Source organism: Anas acuta, chromosome 1, assembly GCF_963932015.1.
Source record: "Anas acuta chromosome 1, bAnaAcu1.1, whole genome shotgun sequence".
NCBI classification, from domain to species: domain Eukaryota; kingdom Metazoa; phylum Chordata; class Aves; order Anseriformes; family Anatidae; genus Anas; species Anas acuta.
Genome location: NC_088979.1, coordinates 112,646,554 through 112,669,238, shown reverse-complemented (window position 1 = coordinate 112,669,238; position 22,685 = coordinate 112,646,554). Strand labels below are relative to the sequence as shown.

General features: G+C 46.3%; 1 protein-coding gene across 10 annotated transcripts in view; it reads left to right on the top strand.

Annotated features, from left to right (window-relative positions):
• Nucleotides 1-22,685, top strand: part of PHLDB2 (pleckstrin homology like domain family B member 2) — a 111,541-nt gene that overhangs the window by 47,187 nt on the left and 41,669 nt on the right. For 4 of the 10 annotated variants that reach the window (XM_068693480.1, XM_068693461.1, XM_068693489.1 and 1 more), the window contains exons 1-2: nt 12,038-13,386; nt 21,260-21,643. In XM_068693480.1, coding sequence (XP_068549581.1) covers nt 12,052-13,386; nt 21,260-21,643 — 1,719 coding nt within the window. In that variant the 5' untranslated portion in view covers nt 12,038-12,051. The other 6 variants (XM_068693422.1, XM_068693424.1, XM_068693413.1 and 3 more) reach the window with 5 other exon arrangements.

The following is a 22,685-nucleotide window of genomic DNA, read 5'->3' as shown; positions in this document are numbered from 1 at the left end:
TGTCCATTATATAGGCTTGTGTCTCCCATTGCTGGGGCTTTCCCCACGAAGCTGAGGGTGCTACATGTGCCCATGGAGCAGTGCTTGGTTGTATAGTTGACTCCCACTGGTCTCCTCTCTCTGGGGTCCCTTTGTCTTTTTGTTTGCCCTGCTGACAGCCGCAACCCAGCGGTCAGCCTTGCAGCTTCTGTCACTTAGCAGCCTCCAGCACCTCTGCAGCCACCTGGGCCGGTGTCCCCAGCCTGTGTGACAAACACAGCACGGGCCAGGCACGCCGCTTGGGCAAACACGCCCTGCTGGGTCTGTAAGGCCACCGGCTCCTGGCAGCACCCCTGGGCCTGGCCGTGCTCCCCAGCCGTGTCTCCCTGCTTGGGGACAGCCAGCAGGGCCAAGCACCCATGGTGACGGCCACCGCCAGCCTATGTCCTTTGCTGGGGCCCCGATGGGGGCTGCGTATATACATGCACACATGTTTTTGGTATGTTATGCTCTTTTTTGGTGTACTGTGTTTATTTTTTCAGGTAGGGGCTGGCCGCACGAAGGCAGGCTGCACTGAGCAGCCCCGGGGGGCAGCCTGACTCCGGCGCTGGGGCTGCGGGAGCCGCCTGGGCTCCCAGGTGAGCGCAGCCCCAGCCCCGGGCGAAGGAAAGCGGGGCCCTCGCCCTGCCGGCAGCCGCCCTGTTTGCTCAGCTATCTGCGGGGCAGGAAATCGCCTCACGGCTCGCAGCTACGGCTCGCGGGGCCGGCAGCTGCCCCTCGCCCCTCGCTGCCCCCCCGGGCGCGGGGACCAAGCAGCAGGGTGTCCCCTAACCCCGCTGTCCGTCCGTCTGTCCATCCATCCATCCATCCCTCGCCCTCTGTCCCCCCTCGCTGCTTCCCCCCTTTCTCTCCCCCACCGCCTTTCCCCCCCCCATCCCGGGTCCTCTCGTCCCGCCCCGCTCCCGCGCCCCCAGCCTGCGGGGAGCGAACCATTCCTCCCGCGGGGGTGCCCCGCGGCCGAGCCCCGCCGGGGGGCGGCGCTGGCTCCGGCGCAGGGGGGGCGGCTCCGGGAGGCGGCGGCGGCGGGGCCGGGGCCGGGCCGGGGCTCGCAGCGGCGGGGATGCTGGGGGGCAGCGGCGGTGAGTGCGGGACGGGGACGGGGAGAAGGGGGTTTGTGCCCCCTCGCCGGGCTGCCGTCGGAGGGAGGGGAGCCCCGCGGTCGCAGTGGGGTGCGGGGGGCTCGGCGCTTTGTCCCGCTGTCCCCCGGCGGCGAACAAAGCGGCTGCGGGGCAGCGGGACGGGGTGGTGGTGAGGGGGGCTCCGTTTGATCCCGTTCCCCCGGGGGGTGAGGTACCTGGCGGAGGGGATGCAGGGAGGAGGAGGAGGAGGAGGAGGAGGAGGAGGACGGGGTCTTTGTCCGTGCCGCTTTGTTGGCAGCAGCCGCCGTGCCCGGCCCTGCCCGCGGTCCCTCGGCTTCTCCCCACGCCTCGGAGCTGCCCGGGGTTTTATTTTTCCCGTGCCGGTGCTCGCACAGTGCCCTAAGGGGTGGTCCCCCGGCACCGAGTGCTCCGCTGGTCCCCGTGCCGCCCGCACCGCGCCTGCCCGGACCCCCCTCGGCATCCCCGGGCACCAGGGAGCACCTTTGGGGTGAACCCTTGGGGCCGCGCGGTCCCTCTCTCCCAGCTTTGCCGGCTCTCCCCTTTGCTGATCTGGGCTTGTTTCCTGCCCTAAATCCCGGCGGGTCCCCAGAGGTAAGGCACTACCAGGGGAGAGGCGTGGTGGAGCCGGGATGGCAAACAAGGAGCACGGGCTTGCTCGCCCACAGCGGGAGGAAGCGATGCGGGAGGAACAGAAGTTATCAGAAGGTGTAGGAGCGCTTACCCGCCCTGTCAAAGGCAGGGAGAGGCCGAGCTGGGAGCGTGACAGAGGAGGTATTAACTTTTGGAGTGTTCAAACAGCAACACCTTACCCTTTGCGGAGCCGCTAATACCTTTTTACGGTTGCTTTAAGTGGTTTCTTTTCCGCGCCGGGACTTTCTTCCCCTTCCCTTCTGCCGAATGCCAAATGAACCCTGTTGTGTGCCCGTGTTCGCGCTGAGGGAATGGAAATCTCTGACAGCAACCGGGACGGAAAGGGCAGTCACTTTTTCCAAATCAGTTTTTATCTGTGCCTATCAGATACCATTAGTGACTGGTTCTGTGAAAGTATGCAGAGATACCAGTTGTGCGTTACTGGGAAGGAATAAAGGAAAGATGTGGAGCGTTTTTCTCAGCAAGAAGCAGGGGAAGGGTCAGATGGAGATTGCACATCCCCTGCGAGGTTGGAGTTGAATTCAGAGGACAGAAAATTTTGGACGGGTCTGTCTTTTCCACTTGAAGATCCCAAGAAAAGTTGTGATAATGAAAGTGGGGGGGAGGGGGAGAGGTGCTGATTGCTTATGAAGGAGTTAATGCCGTGTTCACTGTGCTTGCGGCGTGTTCTCTCCATCTCCATTTGTTAAAACAGACCGCTAATTCTGATGTGTAGCAACTGCCAGTGTGGCACACGGTGCTTCCCCTGGCACCGACTGAACAGCTGGGAGAGGATGCCCTGCTCAGGGCACTCGGAGCAGATGCTGGCCACTCAGGTTTTGTTTGGGACCACTGGGGCACATCCAAGGAAGTCGGGAAGTTTTTCCATGTAGGTGGTCCTCCACAGACCTCTGTGCAGGAGTGAAATCTGCAAATGTGACCAGGCTTGTTATTTTTCCGAGTCTCGTGCATGCAGGATCAGATCGTCAATGAACTATTTTGTTTAACTGCCTTGGTTGTATTAAATGCTCTACCTGCATGTCTAGCACCTTGTATTTCTCACTCGAGGGAACAAAATCCTGGGGCTCGCTGGTAAGTGCTGCAGGGCGCTTGTGTAGGCAGGCCGGCCCGTGGTTTGGTAGCACAAGAGCCACATTGGGCACTGTCCTGCTGATTTGGAGCCACTTGGGCTGCTGCTCCTGTGATGTGGTTTGCCAAGCACTTGTGATGTGAAACATTTAGTTTGGGGGCTTCTCACATGCTGCCCTGAGAGCTGGAAAGAGAAGATGTGCTAAAGAGCCAGGGGGGACATTTGGAACTATGGGGTAAATGTCTAAGGAAGGAGACAAATTGAGGAGAAATGGACGGATGAAATAAGGGAGACAGAAACTGTCAGAGTAAGAGGGCACTGAAGGCGGGTGATTAACAAAGGAACTGACAGGCACAAAGTGGCAGTGAAAGAAGTCAGCACAGAGGGAAGCAGATCATGGGCAGAGGTTGCCTGGGAGAGTGGGAAAATGTAATAGGCAGATAGGAGGAAATGGTCGGGATGGCCAGAAAGATCCTTCCCATTCCCCCTCCACCCCCCCACCCCCCCCCCCAAAAAAAAAAAAAAAAAAAGATCATCTTATGAGCTGTTCTGAGTAGTTTTTCTAGCTTCTTAGATTTTCTGGGACTTACTTACCTGTTGTGTATGGCAGAGCTCTCATTGAATGGGCTAGGGGCATCCTAAAGGCAAGTTTATTGTCAGGTGGGATGGGAAAGAAGGAACTTTTCTTTAAGGTCTTTCTGCTCCTGTATGTGCGTGAGCTCGAATTCATAATTGTTTTTCACTCAACTTTAGATCAAGAAAGTCGGCATTTCCTGGGATTCAGAAATGAAAACTGAGCATATTTATGCACTTTTGCCACTACACAAAATGTTGTTTGTTTTGTTTGTTGTTAGTCTGCATGATTAGATACAAGCAATCCTAGGCCACCAACAGAGCTCTCTGTTTGTCATGTCTGTGTGAATTTTCACGTGTTGGTTTGCAAATCATGAACATGCTCATTTTTTTTTAATAAGAAAAGAGTTAATGCAAAAGTGTTAGAATAATGCTTGGGAGCTCCTTGCTGCTGGTGTGAGATGATAACTGGTGCAGGCTGGATAACGGAGTAGCTACCAGAGAGGTACCAAGAGAGAAAAGAAGACGGCGGCCTGAGGCTGGCTTGTCCTCTGCCAACCCTGTTTTTCAGCACAAAGAAAGGAGTTCATTGTTTTAACAGAAATCTCTTCTAAAACATTTCTACCTCTTGGTGGATTTTGTTTGGCAGAAAACAATGAACTCGCCTTTTAGAAAAGCAATCCTAGCCTCAGCTTAGCTCAGTGAGGTAGTCCAGATGAAACATGGTTTGTGTGATTGCAAAATAAGGAGGAGGTAAGGATGTCTGCTAAAATAATGCCAATTGAGTAAGTGGTTTAATATCTTCTACTAGCTGCCTTGGTCTGAGATGAGATTCACTGAAATGTGTACTTTAATAGTTTCAATTTCAGGTAAGAGTAGCTGTTACGGCACAGAAGTTGTAAAGCTTTACCATTTGCACTGAAATTTTCATTTGGACACGCTCAGCAGTCTATCTCCTATGTAAATGGTTTAAAATCTCTACTTGTAATCACCAAACTAGTATTTACATGGTAATGAATGTTTTCCTTCTTGATGGGTATTTAAAATTGTCAGTTTTCATGACCTGATTAAAGTAATATGTGGTTTCAGTCTACTGGAAAGAGCAATTGATTTGACATTTACAACATTTGCCCGTATGAAGTAGGAGAGAATCATGCTTCTGCAGTAGGACAGAAAAATATAAATCTTGTATTTGGGTGCAATTTTTGGAATCATTGGAATAGTTATTAAAAAAAATATTTGAAGTTTACTATGGGAATAAAGCTGTGTAGGGTGTTGTCTGTTATTGCTGCATTGCCCTTTTTCTGCTCCTTCTCCAATATCCAGCACGATAATTTCTCAGAGGAAGAGATAAGTTGTAAGAGTGACTTCCTCTGCCACTCCTTTTTCCACATCGGAAACCTGCAGGCTTACAAGGAAGGGACTTTGTCAAATATGATTCACAGATATTTGACTTTTAGTGCTGGTGAACATGCCAAAGTGTGGGCTTTGGGAACTAACGCTCCCTGTGCCTCTACCCAGACTTTGTGGTTGCCTGCACCATGAGGACTGGTGTATTGCAGGACCTATATAGCATGAAAAGTGAGGGACCAAAGGTTCTTCAGGGCTGTGCTGGCAGGAAATTAGCTGTAGCTTAAGGTCTGGTATCTTGTATTGTGGGGGAGGAGGAGGAAATGGAGGGGATGTTTAAGTGGACTTTTAGATAACAGCTTTGCTGAGTTCCCCAGTTTTTGGCACAGATGTCCATGGTCTCTCTGAAGGATGTGCTCATTCCTTACGCCGTGGGTATAGCATCTTGATCTATGCAGGTGTCTTGTGTGGATGTATTTCTTTGGTTTGGCAGTAGGCTTTCAGGGCTTGGGGAAAGGCTGATTCACACTTCAGTATTTTTGGAGGTAGACTACAGAGTCCTGTGAGGTTTACTTTCTTATCCATGTGAGCATAGCAGGACTCTTTCATCAACAGGGTCTGGGGAAAAAAGAAACAGCCCTGCTTTAATCAGGAGCAAGTCCAGTGTCCTAAGATTATGTGGGAAAAAGGAAATCTACTTGGCAATGGAGCAGCCCATTTTTGGGTACAGGTGTGCTATACCGTGGGAAACTTGCATCTCCAGGCACTGAAGCTGTCGGCCCTTCCTCATTCGCCAAATTTTGTTTGGGTTGGAAAAGTCTAGGTTTTCCTGTCTCCAGAACACAATGGAATTTCATCTATTTTCCATGGGTGGCTGTAGGAATTTCTGAAGAGAAATGTCAGACACATGAGAGGGGACAGGAGGTGCCGGGAACTGCTTGTAATGTTGCTTGAGAAACCAAAAATGAAGAAACAATGAAGTGCAGAGAAGCCTTAAAGGGCAGATGGTCAATTTTAAGAACTTTGTTTAAAAATGACTGTTTGTTTTTGGTCAGAGGAATTCGGTATCTATTTCTGAGGCATTTCAAGGGGCTTGGTTGGTAATATAAGAGCAACAGGCGTGCCATGGCAGCCTCTCCCAAAGGGAGGTGTCAGCCAAGGCTGAAGCAATGGAAGGGGAGAGAGCCCACCTGCTGAGAAAATCCTACAATCATTAGGGTTGGAAGAGACCTCCAAGATGATCTGGTCCAGCCATCCCCCTACCACCAACATCACCCACTAAACCATGTCCCTAAGCACCATGTCCAACCTTTCCTTGAACACCCCCAGGGACGCCTCCCTGGGCAACCCGTTCCAATGCCTGACTGCTCTTTCTGAGAGGAAACGTCTCCTACTTTTGACCCTAAATCTCCAGAACAAACACAGAGAAGGGCTGTACCTGTGTTTTGTGGAGCTGCAGCCCTGTCCTGCTCAGCTGAGCTGATGGGTGTTTTGGAATAAAGCGACCCTGCGTTATAATATCTTAAAACTGGAATCCTTTGTTTGACTCGCAGCCTGCTTGAGTCATGAATCACTGTTTCTTCTGGTCGTTAGTAAAACAAAACTTAATTTGGCCTGGGCACCGCACAGATGAAACATGATTGGTAATGCTGTATACATTCACTTCAGATGACTTTATAAATCCCAGATGAAGTCACTTTGCTTCATTCCAGACAAGGCCGAATGCAGCGTGTGCTCAGTAACGAGACCCAGCCTCACTGGTTTCTGCACGAGGCCATGTATAGTCCTGACCTGAAAAAACACGATTACATGTGAGCAGATAAACTGTTGGGTTTGAGCTGTTCACTTGTATAACTCCCTAATTCATTAATTGTCTGCAGCTTATCTTCACAGTAGAAAATTTTAGGTAGTTCTTCTCCCCAGAAATCCAATTACAGTTAGGTGATGACCTCTCTGATCTCTCATTCTCTAAGGAGAGAGACATGTAATGAGTTCTCAAACTTGAGCTGGAACCATATAAATATTTAACCTTAAAAAAAAGACATTCTTTCCTCTGGCTATTAGCAAAACGAGGTATTCACCAAACCGAACCGAAGATTGAATCTTTACATAGAAATCTTCCCAGCTGTTCGCTCTTCAATATTAGTCATGTTGATTAAGTGGTAGCCATCATCGTACAAGATAGAAGGGAAAGTTTTATTTTTTATATTTCAATGATATTACCAATCATCCTAATCATAAAGCAGCAATGTTAGACATGCAAAAAAATTAGTGACTTCTTACTCTTCCTTTTAAATTGACCATTTCTTCCTTCTTGTCATTCCACGTTATCCATATTTTATTTTTTTGGTCAATGATGTAACAGAAAGCACAACTACAGAATAGTGTGAAACATTACAGGTCACAAGTTTTATTTTTGAAGTTGAATGTGTCCCAAGAAGCTGGGTGTTCAGTTCTGTTTTGGGGAGCACAGTAGTGCCTTGCATGCAAGCGCTCTGCCGAGACTGTACCCTAGCAGCCATTTTAATGGCATTTCTGTCCCATTGCTTGATGTTTTGTTGACAAATGAGAGTCAGGCTGGTCCTGGCTGGGAAGCAGGTCCAAAGGCTTGAGAGGACAGCAGTGCTGCTTTCAGGAAACCAAAATTTGGAGAGCACTGTCAGGGCGAGGCTACCTCTCGCTGTGCGCAGAGATGCTCGATGGAGTAGAAACCTCTCCTCAGGAGTGGGGAGTGACCTCTGTAGAGAGAAAAAGTGTTATAAAGTGAGATCAACGCAGACGTGATTTGGGCAGTAAGAGACAGGAGCTGGCTGGCATGGCAGGGGAAGGTAGCAGCAGAGTGAGAGAAAAGCCATAGGTACTGTGAGGAAGCCTCTCTCCATGGGGAGTTAGCAGTCAGCTCTTGTTTTTGGGCTGTCCTCCTGGGAGGAGGATGTGAAAAGGCCTGGCATGGAGATCACATGCAGTGGAGACCTGGAGTGTCAAGGCTGTGACCACTGAGGTTAAATAGGTGGCTCAGCTGTAGGCAGCTCGAGGCATCTGTCTCCAGTCTTCATGTTTCAATTTGCTCATCCCGAATTAAGGCACAGAGGATGACCTACAGATGGTCACCATTAATTTTGTCACTTGATGCAATTTTTTTTAAAGCTTTTTTGTCAACCTTTTAAAAACAGATGTGTGTGTTTAAAATACATCTTTTTAGAGCAACCCACTAAAGATCTTATATTTGGTTTTAGATTTAATTTTAGTCTTAAGTGGCTGGGATACAATGTTGGCATTTCATTTAAGCCAGGTGTCTCTTGTAACTGTATCAATTTATTTGTTTATTTTAAAAATAAACTCTAAAGGATCTCTTTGCATTCCTAGTCTGTCTCCCTTGGAGCCTCAGAAATTACATCCTGCCAAAATATTTTCTGTGTTTTGGATTGCATACCTGTTTTTACATAGGATTCATCATGATTGCAGGATGCTGGCATTGTGTGGGCTGAATTTGGGCTACAGGGCTTTCAAAAACAAAATCTTCTGCAGAAAAGTCCAACCTTCTTAACGATTTCTTAAGGAAACCACAGGAATGCAAACAGAACTCAGGAGCTGTGACTAGTAACTGCCTGCACCAAGTCAGAATCACAGATAACAGCGGATTATCAGATCAAATTATATGGGCTTTTAAACTGATAAAACAACTCCAGTCAGGTTTTTCCCACAGCCTCCGTATTAAACATGGGTTGCACTTTCTGAATGTCTTTTAAGATGTTTCTTCTTCAGTTGTGTCTGGAAATTTTACCTTAAGAAAAGTCATTTTTAGTCTGTACAGTGCACTTGAAACAAGTTCTTAGAGTACATTTCTTAAAGCAATATATTTATTCTTTTGTTACTTTATTTGCAGGTCAAAATTTATCTGGTTCACTTAAATTAGCTTTGATTTAACCATCGTGTAGAAGACAAATATGATGCCAAACAGAAGTAACATCTCCTTTCAGAATGTTGGATCAGGTAATCAATTAGAATAACTTGAGTTTGTTTGTAAATTTACTGAGATTTTTCAGGATTTATTACTGGTTTGGGTCCTTTAATTCCGTAGATAAATCAGTGCTCTGTTCTTCTTCTGTATCTAACTCATTTCACCAGCCAAAACAGGGCCACAGCTGGACAGACACACTGCAGACAGCCAAACCTTCACCATCAGTTTAATGTCTGGCTGGACTAGATATCAGTGACCCCCAGCTAAAGAACTTAGGAAGCACAGAAACAGAAAGGAATGAGGAAAAAAATAAAAAAAAAAAAAAAAGAGAAGAATTTCCTCCTGTGTAGCTCCAGGCAGTAAATACTTTGCTAAGCAGAGGAGCCTTGCAGTGTGCGCTGAAGGTTACCAAGTGAAAGCTCAGGCTGACCTTGGGGCAGGATGGATCCTGTACGTGCCACATGCTGGAACTCTCTGCCCCAGTTGCTGTGACTGCATGTGAAGGCAGCATCAGCCAGAATATGTAACGAATCAGGGCTTATTCATAAAGCCTCATCCCAAGCATTGCCCTAAAAATAAACAAACCAAACAAGATATGGCTTGTGGGTAGAAGTTAAGGTTCAGTTAAACATGTGCTCCAGTCCAGTTGGGGTTTAACCTTATGATTGCGGCCACTGTGGTGTTGGAACTGAGAGCTTGGAGGAATTGGCGTGAGGTATCGTCAAGAAAAGTTGAATCCAAGTGGCTACATGAAGGTATTGTGACCTCTTTTACTGTACTTGTTTGGATTTAAAGTACAATGAACCCTTCATTGCTGTGGTGAACAGGCCTGAAAGTTTCCATGAGCTAACTTGTTTTTTGGCAAAAGCAGTTAGTCTTCGCAGGATTAAATGTGCCCTACTGGTGTTGCAAGGGAGTAATAAACAATTATTAATGTCCCATTAATGTGTCTGCTAAGCTATTTATATAGGAGTCAGTGGAATTTATGCAAAACCAGTTGAACTTCAGCTGTGTTGAACTAATGTTTTGGACAGTATATTTTTGATGTAAGAGTCAAGGCATATACATCATGCGCTCTATCTGTGCTCTCGAATAGCTCTTATATCTTGTCCTTCCTTATAACACCACTAACACGACGAGAGCTTGATCTTTTTCTGATGACTTTGTCTTGACAGAGTTTTGTCGAACATGGGGCACATTCCTCCTTTTGCACATTTTAACTTCATCATTGCCGTTCGTCAAAACATGTGAAAGTAGTTAAAAATGTCAAGTAAAAATGTCACATTATAAGAAAGGTACTCACAGCAGTGATGGTGTGATAGGGAGTCCTGTGAATGTATTTGTTCAAAGGCAACTGAGTTGGATCATCAATAATGAATGCATTAAAATTATAGCAAATTAAATGATTGGCAGCATAAAAAACGTTACATTCTGTTTAGTGGTAAACCTGAGGCTTAGGTCTGAATCTGGAAGGCGATGTTTTCTGCTACTAGTAGAACTTGTAGTTGACACATTTTTAGCCAGGTATGCTCAAGAAGACTTTTTTTTTTGGCCTTAATGCCAACTCGTTTTATCTTTTGCATATTCACTTATGCTATTAATGACAGTTACGTTTGTTCTTAAACTTTTGGGTTTGTTCCCTACCAGTTGAGGAGAACATTTTGTTAGGCACTGAGACTCACCATAGTTTCTGTGGAGTGAGAGCTTGTTTCCAGAAGCTCTTAGAACAGATGGGTATTGAATGATGACCTGGACAGTAATCCTTTTTTTTTTTGCCTTGTCAGCAACGAAGGTCCGAGAAACAGGGACCCACTCAAAGTATGCATTGCTACCTTCCACCAGTTGTTTGAACCCCAGTGAAACTGGATCATCTCAGCTCTGCAATGCAGCTGCAGTGTGGGGCAGGAATCCAGATTGTGTGTGTCTGGGTTCATATAATTGTTTGAAGTGGTACTCGGAAGAGGATTAAGGTATCACCTCAGAGGATTTTAAAAGCACTTTGCATGCTAGGATGTTAGGTTTTCGTGCAGAGTGGCAAACTGGGATTAGGTTTCTCACGAGGTGGCTTGAAATCACAAGTGGAAAGTGACTGAGCCAAGAGCAAATCCCAGGTTTGACCTGTGTTCCCAGAGGCAGCGCTCAGTGGCACTGCAGGAACCGACACTGAAGAGTGGTTGCCTTATTAGTTCAAAGCACATCCAGAGAGCTGCTGGAAATGTTTATGGTGCCATTTCTACTTCAAGGGAAAGCCTGCTTGGGGTGTGTTTGTCTCCTGCAGTGACTGATGCTGTCAGGAGCTGAATTCTTTCCTCCGCTTTCTGCAAAGTGGGACTCAGCGCTGTAGGCTGGAACTTGGCATGTCAGAGAACAATAACGTTCAGCACAACAAAGGGCTTTTTAGTCTCCGTCCTTCCTCAGAATATAAGTTACCATTCTGAACTTATGTTAGGGACCTGGAAACTGAAGCCCCTGTTAGTGTTTTTAACGGCCATGTGATTGCTGCTGTTGTTTTGAATGAAGTCATAGAGCCTAGCATTATACTACCTTGGGGCTATCTTTTAACTAAAATGCTCTTTGCAGATGTGGTTACATGACTTTCTATTTTAAGAATGTTAAGCACTGAGCTGAAACACCTTGAGAAACAGGCCTCAGTTTTGTACTTTTCCATGAAGCTCTGCATGACGATTCACAGAGTAAGCAGAAGGGTAACAAACTCTTAGTGAATTTAGTAGTACATGTATTCTGGGGCTCAAATGAATTAGTTGCATGAAAGAAAAGGTGACCCAGAACAGCACCTGTATCCTGAGCCCTGGAAGAGTTGCATTCAATTCTTTTCTCTGCTGTTGGTTTTGTATCTTCTCTCTCTACCTTAGTTCCTTGTCTGTAAAACAAACAAACAAAAAACAAAAGAAAACAAAACCACAGGACAGTAATGCTTCCTTACCACATGGACATCTTAGGAGGCTCAGGCTCATAAAGACTGTGAGCCACAGAGTCCAGCAATGGATAGGACAACAAAGAGTCAAGTCTCTTCATAACTGTGTTGCTGGTTTGTAATGTGAATTTGGTGATGTCTGTCAACCATTTTTTTCTTTTCCTGTCACTCTACAATTTTAGCAAAACCAGAGATTGGAAGATTGCTTATAACCCGCTTTGTCTAATGATCTGAGACACATTTATAACAAGCGTGCTAATGATTTGAATATGTTCTTTTGAAGACCGTATGCAGGCATGTGTATGCAAGAAGCTACTTACTTGTTTGCTAAGAACTTTTTCTTCTTGTTTTCCCTACAGATTCCAGTAAGATTATGGCAGAGTATAGCCACACACAAAACCAGATGGAATTACAAAATACTAGTTTGGGAAAGGGTTCTGTGGCGAATTCCCTTGAAAATGGTCTCCAGGATATTATGGAAAACCTCAACACGAAGAAATATTCATCAAGTCTCAAATTTAAAACAAACGGGGACTATGCTGGTTCTTATTTAACCCTTTCACAACCTGTGGCAGTTAAACCCAATCCTTCCACCAGTGTTAAAAACACACACTCTGTTACCAAAATTCAAGGAGGCAAGCTGTTCCCTTGCGAAAGTCCGTATCTTCCAGATAAAAGCTTCTCTGTAAAGCATTTGAGCTCTGTATCGGGCACATCTCCATCCCTCAGCGGGTACAGTTTAGGAAGGACAGACTTTGATATTCATGCCAACAGAGAAAATGAAAAATCTCTTGGGCACATGGATAAGTTTTACTACTCCAAGTATAGCCAGAAAAACAAATCATATGACAATGTCTACTTCCCAGGAATGCTGGACACGAAGAAGATCTCGGGCTCTCTTCTCACAATGTGGAATGGCAGCTCAGGGAGCGAGCTGATGCTTTCCCCTGTTAGCAATTCAGGGGCAGCCAGCATGCCTTCAAGCCCAAAGCAGGGCAGGAGGATGAATATTGAAGACAGCCTAGCCCTTCATGCAAAGCCAGTTAAACACAAGGATGTGATGATGGAGACGCTGGGTTCGCGACCTAGGAAATACTCTGGTGGATCTCTGAGTCATATGGGAATGTACAGCCGTTCCCTACCCAGGCTTCATAAATCAACAGAAAGCCAGCTGATGCCATTAAGTTTGCCCCCAAGAAACTCTCTGGGTAATACTAAAAGGAAAAAACTTGGAGAAAAAGATCTACCTCAGAATGCTTTAGATGCTGACAATTACCTGAATTTTTCTTCGTGCAGCTCAGGGGTTTCACCACATGCAAGTTCTGTCTCTGGGAATAATTCCTACGTTAGTTCGACTCTCAGTGTTCCTGCAAGCCCTCGAATCGCTAAAAAAATGCTTTTAGCATCTTCTTCCTCATATATTCCAGATGATTTTGATAGACTTGGACTCTCAGGAACAAGTCCCAGTAGTTCATTCTCCCCTGTGGATTTTGACAGATCGTTCTCTGTCAGAAGAAACCTCTCCACCAGTTCCATGGAATTTGATGACACCGATTTGGAAAGTTACAGACAGACGCCCAACTCACTGCAGACTTCTTTGAGAGAGCGGAAGAACAGCATCAGCTCCATTTCGGGGAGAGAGGACCTCATGGACTACCACAGGAGGCAGAGGGAGGAGCGGCTTCGGGAGCAGGAGATGGAACGCCTGGTAATTTTTTCTTCCCCTTTGAGCTTTTCGTGGCAGCTGGTGTTGGCAAAATGTCTTTTCCAGATCTAGCCATCGGGAGGGTATAGCAAAACATAAGCTGTTGCCTTTTGAAATTCAAATTTCACTGACGTCAGATGCATTGTTTATTACTGCAGTCCATGAAGCTAATGATTAAGTGGCATGCTGCTGTTACAGCTCACACGGACAGTGCTGTTCAACCATCCTAAAAAATACGTTGTAACCCACATAAATTGTGTTCGTTCATCCTGTGGGCTTTGCTAAAATGTCTGTGTGCAGAAACCCCGCAATTTGTACTGCAGGGTTCCAACACTTCTCTTTCAGCTGATGGCAGTGTTTGATGGTGAGTGGGTAAAATGAACTTGTCTCCACTGCAAGCTGCTCAGAGTCCTGTCCGCTGTGCTGTGGAGCCAGGTAGGCGTTGGGGTCGGTTCGACGGCCGTCATCAGAGTTCTCTCTTCTTGGTTGTAGTTTTACCTCCTGAGTATTTGCATTAAAATACAGGCATTTTTGTTTCTCCCTTCCCCTGAATGGAGAGTAGCAGAAGGGGACAGACCTTCTGTCTTTGTGCAGTAGCTGCAAAACTCTGTAGTCAACATAAAATCACACACCGCCTCAGCCCTGAATTATACTTGATAGTAAGGCACAACTTGTACATGTTATTGAAACAACTGTTAGGTAAAAGAAAAAGAATATCTTGAGAATAGTCAAAGAGGGAAGAAACAGTTTCATATTGAAACTCCCGGAGGTGATACTAGGTAATTCTTCAAAGTTTTTGCAGTGACTGCCTTGGCCCTGCTAACCTGCATTCATACTGTACTGATTTTGTTATCCACTTAGGCACTGACCTATGTCACTACAGGACTCTCACCTTGAGGCCTTAACTTTGGATGTGTTCTTTGACTCCAGTCTTGATAGGTTTGTGCTCTTGCCCCTGTCTAGCTCACCTACAGCCCCAGAGCCCATGGCGGAGCTTGGTGGGCCACGAAGACACGCTGTGCCCCCAGGACAGAGGGTGAGGAGACCTGGTGAGGGAGCAGGGGTTGCAGACCCCCTGAAGGTTATGTTTTCACACACCCAAGGAAAACTACCATCAGAAGTGCTCAGGAGTTATTTCCCCCTCTCTCCCTGCTGCTATATCGCTCCATGTTGAAATCTCCTCGCTGTTCCCAGTCGTCATGTTCTGTGTGTGCCAAGTGGCACTGACGTGTTATCAGAGGGCCTTCCAGACAGCAGCGATGTAAAACTTGAGCGGTGATCAGTCATGAAAGACAACACAGGGAGTATATTTATATTTCAAAGAGAACAGCGTTTTTTGCAGTGAGGCACTGGAGATATGGGGCTGTTTCTGTATTCAGTAATGCTAAAAATTGTTCTCATTTTATACATGGATGTAATGGCTACGGGTTTTTTTTTTGCCTTTGCTATTTCTTTATTCTTGGGACAATACTTCCTTCATGTCTTGGTTCTTTAAAAAGTGAATTTGCCTTGTGTTTTTCCAAGCATGTCAGAGCTTTTGAAAAAAAGCATAAGGTTTTATGTGCATTGTACAATTTGGACATGAAGAAAGTTCTTCTTCTTTTCAGGATCCTGCTCAGTATTCCTCAGTACTGTTTTTTCCTCCTTTTTGAGTATCTGGTTGAAGGGTTGCACAGCAGGAGAGTGCCTCCTTCCAGTGGTTTGAGGGTCTGAGTAACCCCACAAATAGGTTTTCAGATTTCTGAGAAGAAGGAATATATTTGGTTGAAAAAAAAAAAAAAAAAGCCAGGTCTCTTAATGTTCCTCCACAAAGTGCACATCAGCCTGTTGTACATTAGGGGCTGTCCCGTTTGTTTTATTTTTGTCATTTTAGGTGGTTGGAGGCATGACAGGATCCTCATGTATCTAGCCTGAGTTTCCAAAGCACACCTTTGTCTGATTTTTATGGCAGGTGACATGGATGGGGATCCAGGTCTGCTCAGGCCTGTTTTGGGGAGCAGGGTGTGTGTGGGATAAATGAAATCCCACAACCACCAAATAAGTGCCTTTGGATGGCAAAACCCAAATGGTTTGCATTCTCGGAGATGGGTAAAAGTCCAGACTGAGTGTCTTGTGGGGGAACGGCAGGGAAAGCCCAGTGCTTTTAAGCATAAATATTAGACTGTAATGTGCTGTGCCTTTGAAGCAAGGCAGGCAGAAGGAAAATGTAGGACTGCTCGGAGACTCCTCAGAAGGATGAGGCCACTCCTCGAGCCAGATGCCAAGCGGAGAGCAGCGCAGCTGGCACCAGTGCTGCCCCTGCGGCCACCCTGCTGGCACAGGGCTGGCTTGGGCCTCATGTTTGCCAGCTGCTGCTCACCTCTGAAATTCTTGGCAAAGCTCATGTGCACATTAGAGTTTGCCCTGGTGTCTGCCCTCAGTCTCTTCTCTTTATTTTTGCTCCTTTTATTGTTGCCTTTTTTTTTTTTTTTCCCATATAAATTATTCTGTGAGTTTTACTTGTGCTTAGTTTGCTTTTAAAGTGACAGAGGCCCCTCAGGAGGTTTGCATTTTGAGTTGCTGCTACTGTCTGCATACGAAACTAAGTGATCTGCTGTCATCGCCCAGACAAATATACATGGAATTGTAAAAAATTCTGCAAACAGTGGAAATGCTCCGTGCAGTTTTTTGGAGTGATTAAAACATCTGAGTTGTAATGTGTCCCTATGCACCAGAGAGAAGACACGTATGTACGTGCATAGCATTTGATGTTGCCCCCTCAAGTTTCCTCTCCATGTGCCTTTCACCAAAATCAGCCGAACACTGGGGCCCGACGCTCCTGCTCCTGCTCCTGCTCCTGCTCCTGCTGGCTCTGTCCGGGCTGGCCGGGTGCCACATCTCTCCGGGCGGATGTTGATCCAAGTTTTACACAAGTAGATGCAACAGCGAGCTATTGCTGAGGATTGCCTGCGAGCCTCATAAACAAGGAAAAGAGTTAACACTGGGATCTAAGAATAGGCAATGAGATTCAGTCAGCTATTTGTGTTTTTTATTTCTTGTTCAAAGAGGAAATCTTTATTCTTTTTTTCCCCTCTCTGAGATAAAAGGCAAATTGTCATGGCTGCTGGAACTGAAAGGCGGTTGTTCTCCCCAGCCCGTGAGGAGGTCGGCAGTGGACTGGCACGGCCAGCAGAGCCAGGGAGATATTAATGCCATCTGTTTTGTTTGACACCCTCCCATATGAATAGCACCAGCCTCGTTTTTCTACTGCTGGCTTTTGGCAGTACACTGCCTTTCCCCTAGATGGAGGCAGCTACCCAGAAACGACCTGCTCAGCATTTACATGATACCTTTCACAGCCCAGCTGCCGGTACGGATTTAAAGCATATGCTCGTAAATGGAGTTTTATGGGATGCAGGAATCGTGCTGGGAGGGATTTCGGCTTGTGTGACCAATGACCTAACAAGCAGTAATAGAATTAGGAGAGCTTATTCCACAGTCTGCACAGTCGGAAGAGCACTGAATTTCATTAAGTTTATTCAATAAGTAGGAAGTAATACAGAATTACCCCGAGTCAGGAAAGCACTTTGCATTCATTCATTACAATTTAGTCAGATGCCCTCGTGTGAGGGGAAAATTAAATGGAAATATTTGGGAACTTTCAAGGTGGTACTGCTTTAAAACTGTGCTTCGTAGAGCTTATATAAATCTCCATATAGCTTGGAAAAATCTCATATACATATTTAATAAATTTATTTTGGCACTGTCTTTTTATAGATCCTTTAAACATGAAGTGTAAATGACTTGACTTACCTCTTAGAGGAACCCCAGCCAAGGAGATAAAGGCTGGGTCAGGATACTTTTTCCCACAGCTAGCGTCGGACAGTCTCTGCAGTGTTATAGACTAGCTACTTAACAACAGTTTAGTTTAATAAATGAACAAGTGCCATATAGTAGGATAAAACAAACAAACAAGTCCCCTGCAGGATATAATTAACACTGATAACTCGGTAAATTTTTACTTCAATTATTCCAGAACTTTTCTGTGGAATCTTTAATAATCCAGAGTGTGGATTTAGTGTACTTAATTTGTGCAGCTCTGTGTTTTATTAAACGGAGCTATATATAGGGAGAAGGGAAGAAATGAGTTTCAGTAGACCTGCTTTTAATTACAGAAATTGAGCAGTGCTCTACAGCTCCTGTCCTTGGTGTTACTGGGGAAACGGGCTCTGCAAAAGCTCCTCCACAAGGTTCCTGCCAGGAGGCTGCCCCTGAGCTGTCTGACTTGTCTCTCCATTTCTCTTGTGCCTGTAACAGGGTGGCAAGGATCAGGTGTGTTGCTCTTTGGGGCTGTGTCTCTCCTTCTGCAGCTCTCCTCCTTACAGGTCCCTGCTGGGAAAGGCTCCCTGGGCATCCGCCGGGAAAAACGAATGTGAAACACAAGAGCTTTCTCCGAATTCGGGGCTGCTGCTGATAGCCTTGTAGCCAGAAGACTAAACATAGCAAAACAAGGACTAAACAGTAGAATAATTGAGGCTGAAGTGAGAAAGTGGCACAGGTTAGAGAGGGAAGGGGCTCGATAGCAGGAGAGCTGCTCTCAGCCCCAGTTGATAGTCTGGCTTGGAAACAAGCATCTGTCTCCAAATCTGAGGCAGGTGTGCAATCAGCACTTCCTTAAAAAAAACAGGGAGGAAAGAGAAGCCTTCCTCCTGCCCCATGCCCACAGGGTGCCGAACATGGTGGTAAGTAAGAAGGTCTGGGGTCTTTGCTCTGTTCCTGCTGCCTTATTTCCCTGTCCTTTTTTGACTTGCTGCAGCTCAGACGTTTTGTGTTGGATCCAGGTGTTTGTGTGCCCCTGAGGCTTTTAAAGAGCAATGGGAGCTGGGAAGGGCAGCCTCCTCTTCAGACAAAGGGAGCCGCTGAGTAGCCACAAACCTTGTTAGCTCCAGTCACAAAGGACAGGCTGCACATGTATTTTTAATGAAATCTTGGGTTATACAGTTGCTAATGGCACTTAGCTGAAAAGCTTCCTGCTTGCCACAGCTGACTAACCCCATCCTGCCTTGATACCTAGATATGACGCGACCTCCACGCATGTGTAAAATCCATACAATGTGTGACAAATCCAGCAGCTGCTGATGTAGTTGTCTTTAAATGAGTGGGAGTTATTTATCTCCGCTGTTTCAGAATATTTTTCTTCACAGGGCACCAGGGATGTGTCCTAATGTTATTATTAAGTGGTAGCAGAGGAGGGTTGTTATCCCCTTGTCCCATCCTCCTTCAGCACCTAAATTTCCAGGCATTCAGACGTGGCACATACACGTAGCTTTGGCAAAGCTGCCAAGGTAGCAAGAGCATGAGACCTCTGTGCCCCTTGTCACAGCAGGTAAAAGATCCAGTGAATGAACACAAAGATGTTTTAGTCTGTTAGAAAGGGCATTTTTGGGGAAGCATACCAAAAGCGGACTCAAAAGGCTTGATTAAACAGCCCTGCCTCCCAGCAGAACCAACTTTAAACCAAATTGTTTCCCTGGGAATGCCTTTTTTCTCCACCATGTTTGGTGTCACAATTAAAATCACAAAAATTACCATTTGAACTTTTCGTGTTCTCCTGCTCTTGCATTTTTCTTACAGGGGTGCATTCCTAGCTAGCTGCCTGACTCCGAAATTTACACAGGAACAGCTAAATGCAGGTGTGCTGGAGCTGGAGCGAGCTGGCCGAGACGAACCGATGAGAATAGGGTGTATAAAATAGCCACCCAGCTTCCTGTCCGTAAGCCTCTTGGTACATGTCAAAATAGAAGTGAGAGGTAGCGGCATTTCGATCACGTGTCTGGAAGTTCAGCAGGACTTTTTTGAAGCCTGGCAGAAGTTTTCCTGCGATTGTAGAGTTTTGCATGGGACTTGGGGAAGGAAGGATCCCTCTGCAGGGCTGCTCGCAAAAGGAGAGGTTTGCGGGGAGAGCTCCTTACCTGGTGCCTGGGCTGGGATGAGCAGCAGCTGTGCCTGAAAACCTAAACCTGCTGTTCCCCGTCATTGTTGGAGGGATGAAGGGCTGGCCTGGGGTAACATGATATATCCTGTGGCGATATATCCCTTCATATCCCAAGGCTGTGCTTCCCATCCATAACCATCAGGATCGTAGCGAGGGGCCAGGCCTGGTGCCGTCGCACCATCATCGCTGATGGCGCTCCTGGCCAGTGCTTGCACAGCACTTTAGGAATTGGGTCTTGTGGCCAAAAGGCTCACCACAAGCAAGGGCCACGGCTTCAGCGGGCTGAGGGTCTGGCAGGAGTCGCAGAGAGGGAGCAGGGCTCAGCGGGGTTATAATTATGCCGGTCGTTTGGGGTTGGGGGCCGACTGCGGAATCCGCTGGGCCCGCTCGGTGGAAAGTTTGAGCTTGCAGGGCTCCGTGCCTGGGGCAGCTCAGCTCTGCCACTGCCAACGCAGGGCAAGGGGCACGAAACCCACCCAACAGCAGAAGCTCTGGGTCGGGTAGGGCTTGGAGACGTGTGGGCTCGGGCTTTTTCCGAAGGATGGAGACCTAGCTCGGTGGCTAACTGCAAGTGATTCCGGGGAGCGCGTGGTGCGTACAGCCGCCTGATTTTCTTGTGACTCTCCGAGAAGCCGTGTGCCTGTGAAGTGGTGTTACGTTCTCATGAGATTCCAGTGGCTTGCCGCAGGGAGAACCCTCGCTGCTCTGCTTGAGCCGTCTCGTATCACTCGCTGTGCACGGGGAGCGTTAAGACCACCAGAAGTGGCTGCTTTGCAAATGTAGCGCCAGGTAGAGCGTGGGCACTGCGTACATCTGCAGTGCTGCTTGGGGAGGGAGGCTGAGGATTTCAGTGCGGTGGCTTGCTTTCTGAATGTGGGTAAAATAAGGGTTTCCTAGAAATAAGGAATGGGGTCATTAGTGCAGGGATTAATGCCAAGCATGAAACTTTCACGGTGGTGTTTTTTCCCTGGCAGAATTTTCAATAGACTTATGGTAAGCAATTTTTTATTTACATTACTTTTCTTCTTTAGCAAAAGGAACATGAAATAGCATAAAAGCAGCACCTCTTAAAAATGAAAAGCTCAAACACTTTCCTCTGAAGTAAAAGTTACGTGAGTCTCTGTGTACAGCAAAATAAAGCAAGTGCAGCTTTCTGGTACTTTTCAGAAAGTATCCTAGAGATCTAGAAGCCTTCCAGGAATTTATGTTTATAGCAACTTGAAGTGTGTCAGGTCAAACTGGCATAGCTATGCCGATTGTCAAGTTCGAAATGTGAATCTGTTTGGAGTTTGGGGGAACTGGTAAATAAAGATTCCCCCCCAGTTCTGTGCGTTGGACATTGGTTGTATTTTAGATGTGATGCCTCATGTTTCTGTTCATGCTCCTAAAACGGCATGTTTCAAATCGTGGAATAATTCTCTCACAAAAGGGGAAATCAATGTTAACATAACAGAGAATCCAAAAAGGTCAGGAATTAATGAATTTGTGGAAAATCTGCAATATTTTGCAGCGTGACAGGCACATAGCATAAGTATGAAACAGAATAATAGGTGAAGTTTGCTGGACACATACATGCGAATCAGGTATGGTTACAGCAACCAGAATGTACAATATTAATCTTATTTTTCTACATTTGAAAGAGAAGCAGGTGTCTTAATATAAATAGATACTCAGTTATGTTAAATGCACTTTTATTTTCTTATTTTTTTTTTCCATGTTGATTCTTTGTCCTACACTGTAATTTATATGCGTAGATCTGTTTACTCTCTCTGAACGTTAAAGGTGTACGTGGAATTGGATGACTTTAATCTGTCACTCTAAAAATAAGCAGCATATTGTTTAACTTCATCTTTACTTTAGCTCACACAAGAAGCTTAGTGCTGTTATCTTTCCTTGAACTAGGAACGCCAGCGGCTGGAGACAATCCTCAATTTGTGTGCAGAATACTCCAAATCTGACAGTGACCCCACTGCAACTACGACGGTTGCCGATGTTCAGAAAATTAACAAAGAACTTGAAAAGCTTCAGCTATCAGATGAGGACTCTGTGTTTGAAGATTCGCAGATGAATCTGGAAACGAGGTTTAGAAACCACTTGAAATCATCTGCAAGTGATTCAGATTTCTCGGAACCAAGTAACCACAGTCGCAGCACCACGTCTTTCCTTTCCTCCCGAGGGCTGAGAGCTGATGAGCACTTCAACGAAAACATGAAGCCTCCTCCTTTAGCTGCTCCTGGCTTCCTGAAGGATTCCACTGAATCTTCATACCTAAGTATCACACCAAAGGTAATGCTGGGTAGGAAGAAATAGTACAGCCTCAGGTAGATGGCTTGAAATCCTCCTCCTCTGGAAGTTGGTTTTCACAGCAGGGATCACAGTTGGGATGGTTTAGGCAGAAGAATTTATCTCAGAGCTCTTAGAGCTTAGCACCCAGTGACTGATTGTTTCATTTCCTGTGAAAGCTGATGGTACTAGAAGTATTTTTCTGAGGGATGTAGGATTCGGGGGCACTTTAGCATTTTGGAAGAAAGAATGACTTGTCTGAACAATTTAAGGCTACTTAAATAAGCAAGGTTTCAGGAGTTCTGCTTAGAGCTGTGCTGAGACAGAGGAAATAAGGTAAGTGCTGCCATACTCTCCTAGACTGAGGCTCCTGTTTCCTGTAAGAGGGTATTTTCTCTTTTGGAAACCAGAATAGCTACAGAGGAGGTGAAGAGGATTTGCCTGAGCTGATTTTGCTCTCCTGTTGACTCTCCCTGGGCTGGACCCAAGCTGCTTGTCAAATCAGCTGCTGCCTCTCATGAGGCGTGCAGTGGCAGCTTGCCTCCTGGCACACGAAGGAATGAACGCAGCTCCTAGGCTTGCTATGATGCAGTTTCTTCCCTCTCTCCATCTTGCTGTTTCATTCACGAAGGGGAGTTGTCCTTCAGAAATTGAGCTAACGGTGTTCCTAGCATTCTGCTTCAGCTGGGAGAGCAGCAGCAGCAGCTTCCAGGGTCCCTTCTGGGTCAGTGCACGGGCTCTCTTGTGCCAGATGAGCAGTGCAGCCATTTCTGGGGAAAGGCAGTGTGCTCATGTGCTTGATAAGTATTTCCAATAATTAGAGTGAAGAGCTTAGTGAGGCCAACGGGAGACATAAAAGCAGGTTTCTGTTTAACATTGTCATGCCTTTAAAGTATTTTTTGTCTCTCCCCTTTTACATGCCTTACATGAATTGTATTTCATTTCCGCTTAACTTCTACACATAGCTTAGTCCATAGAAGCGAGTATGTTTAAAAGAATAGAGAAGCATGATAGAAATACATTTAATCTTATACAGGGGTATCTC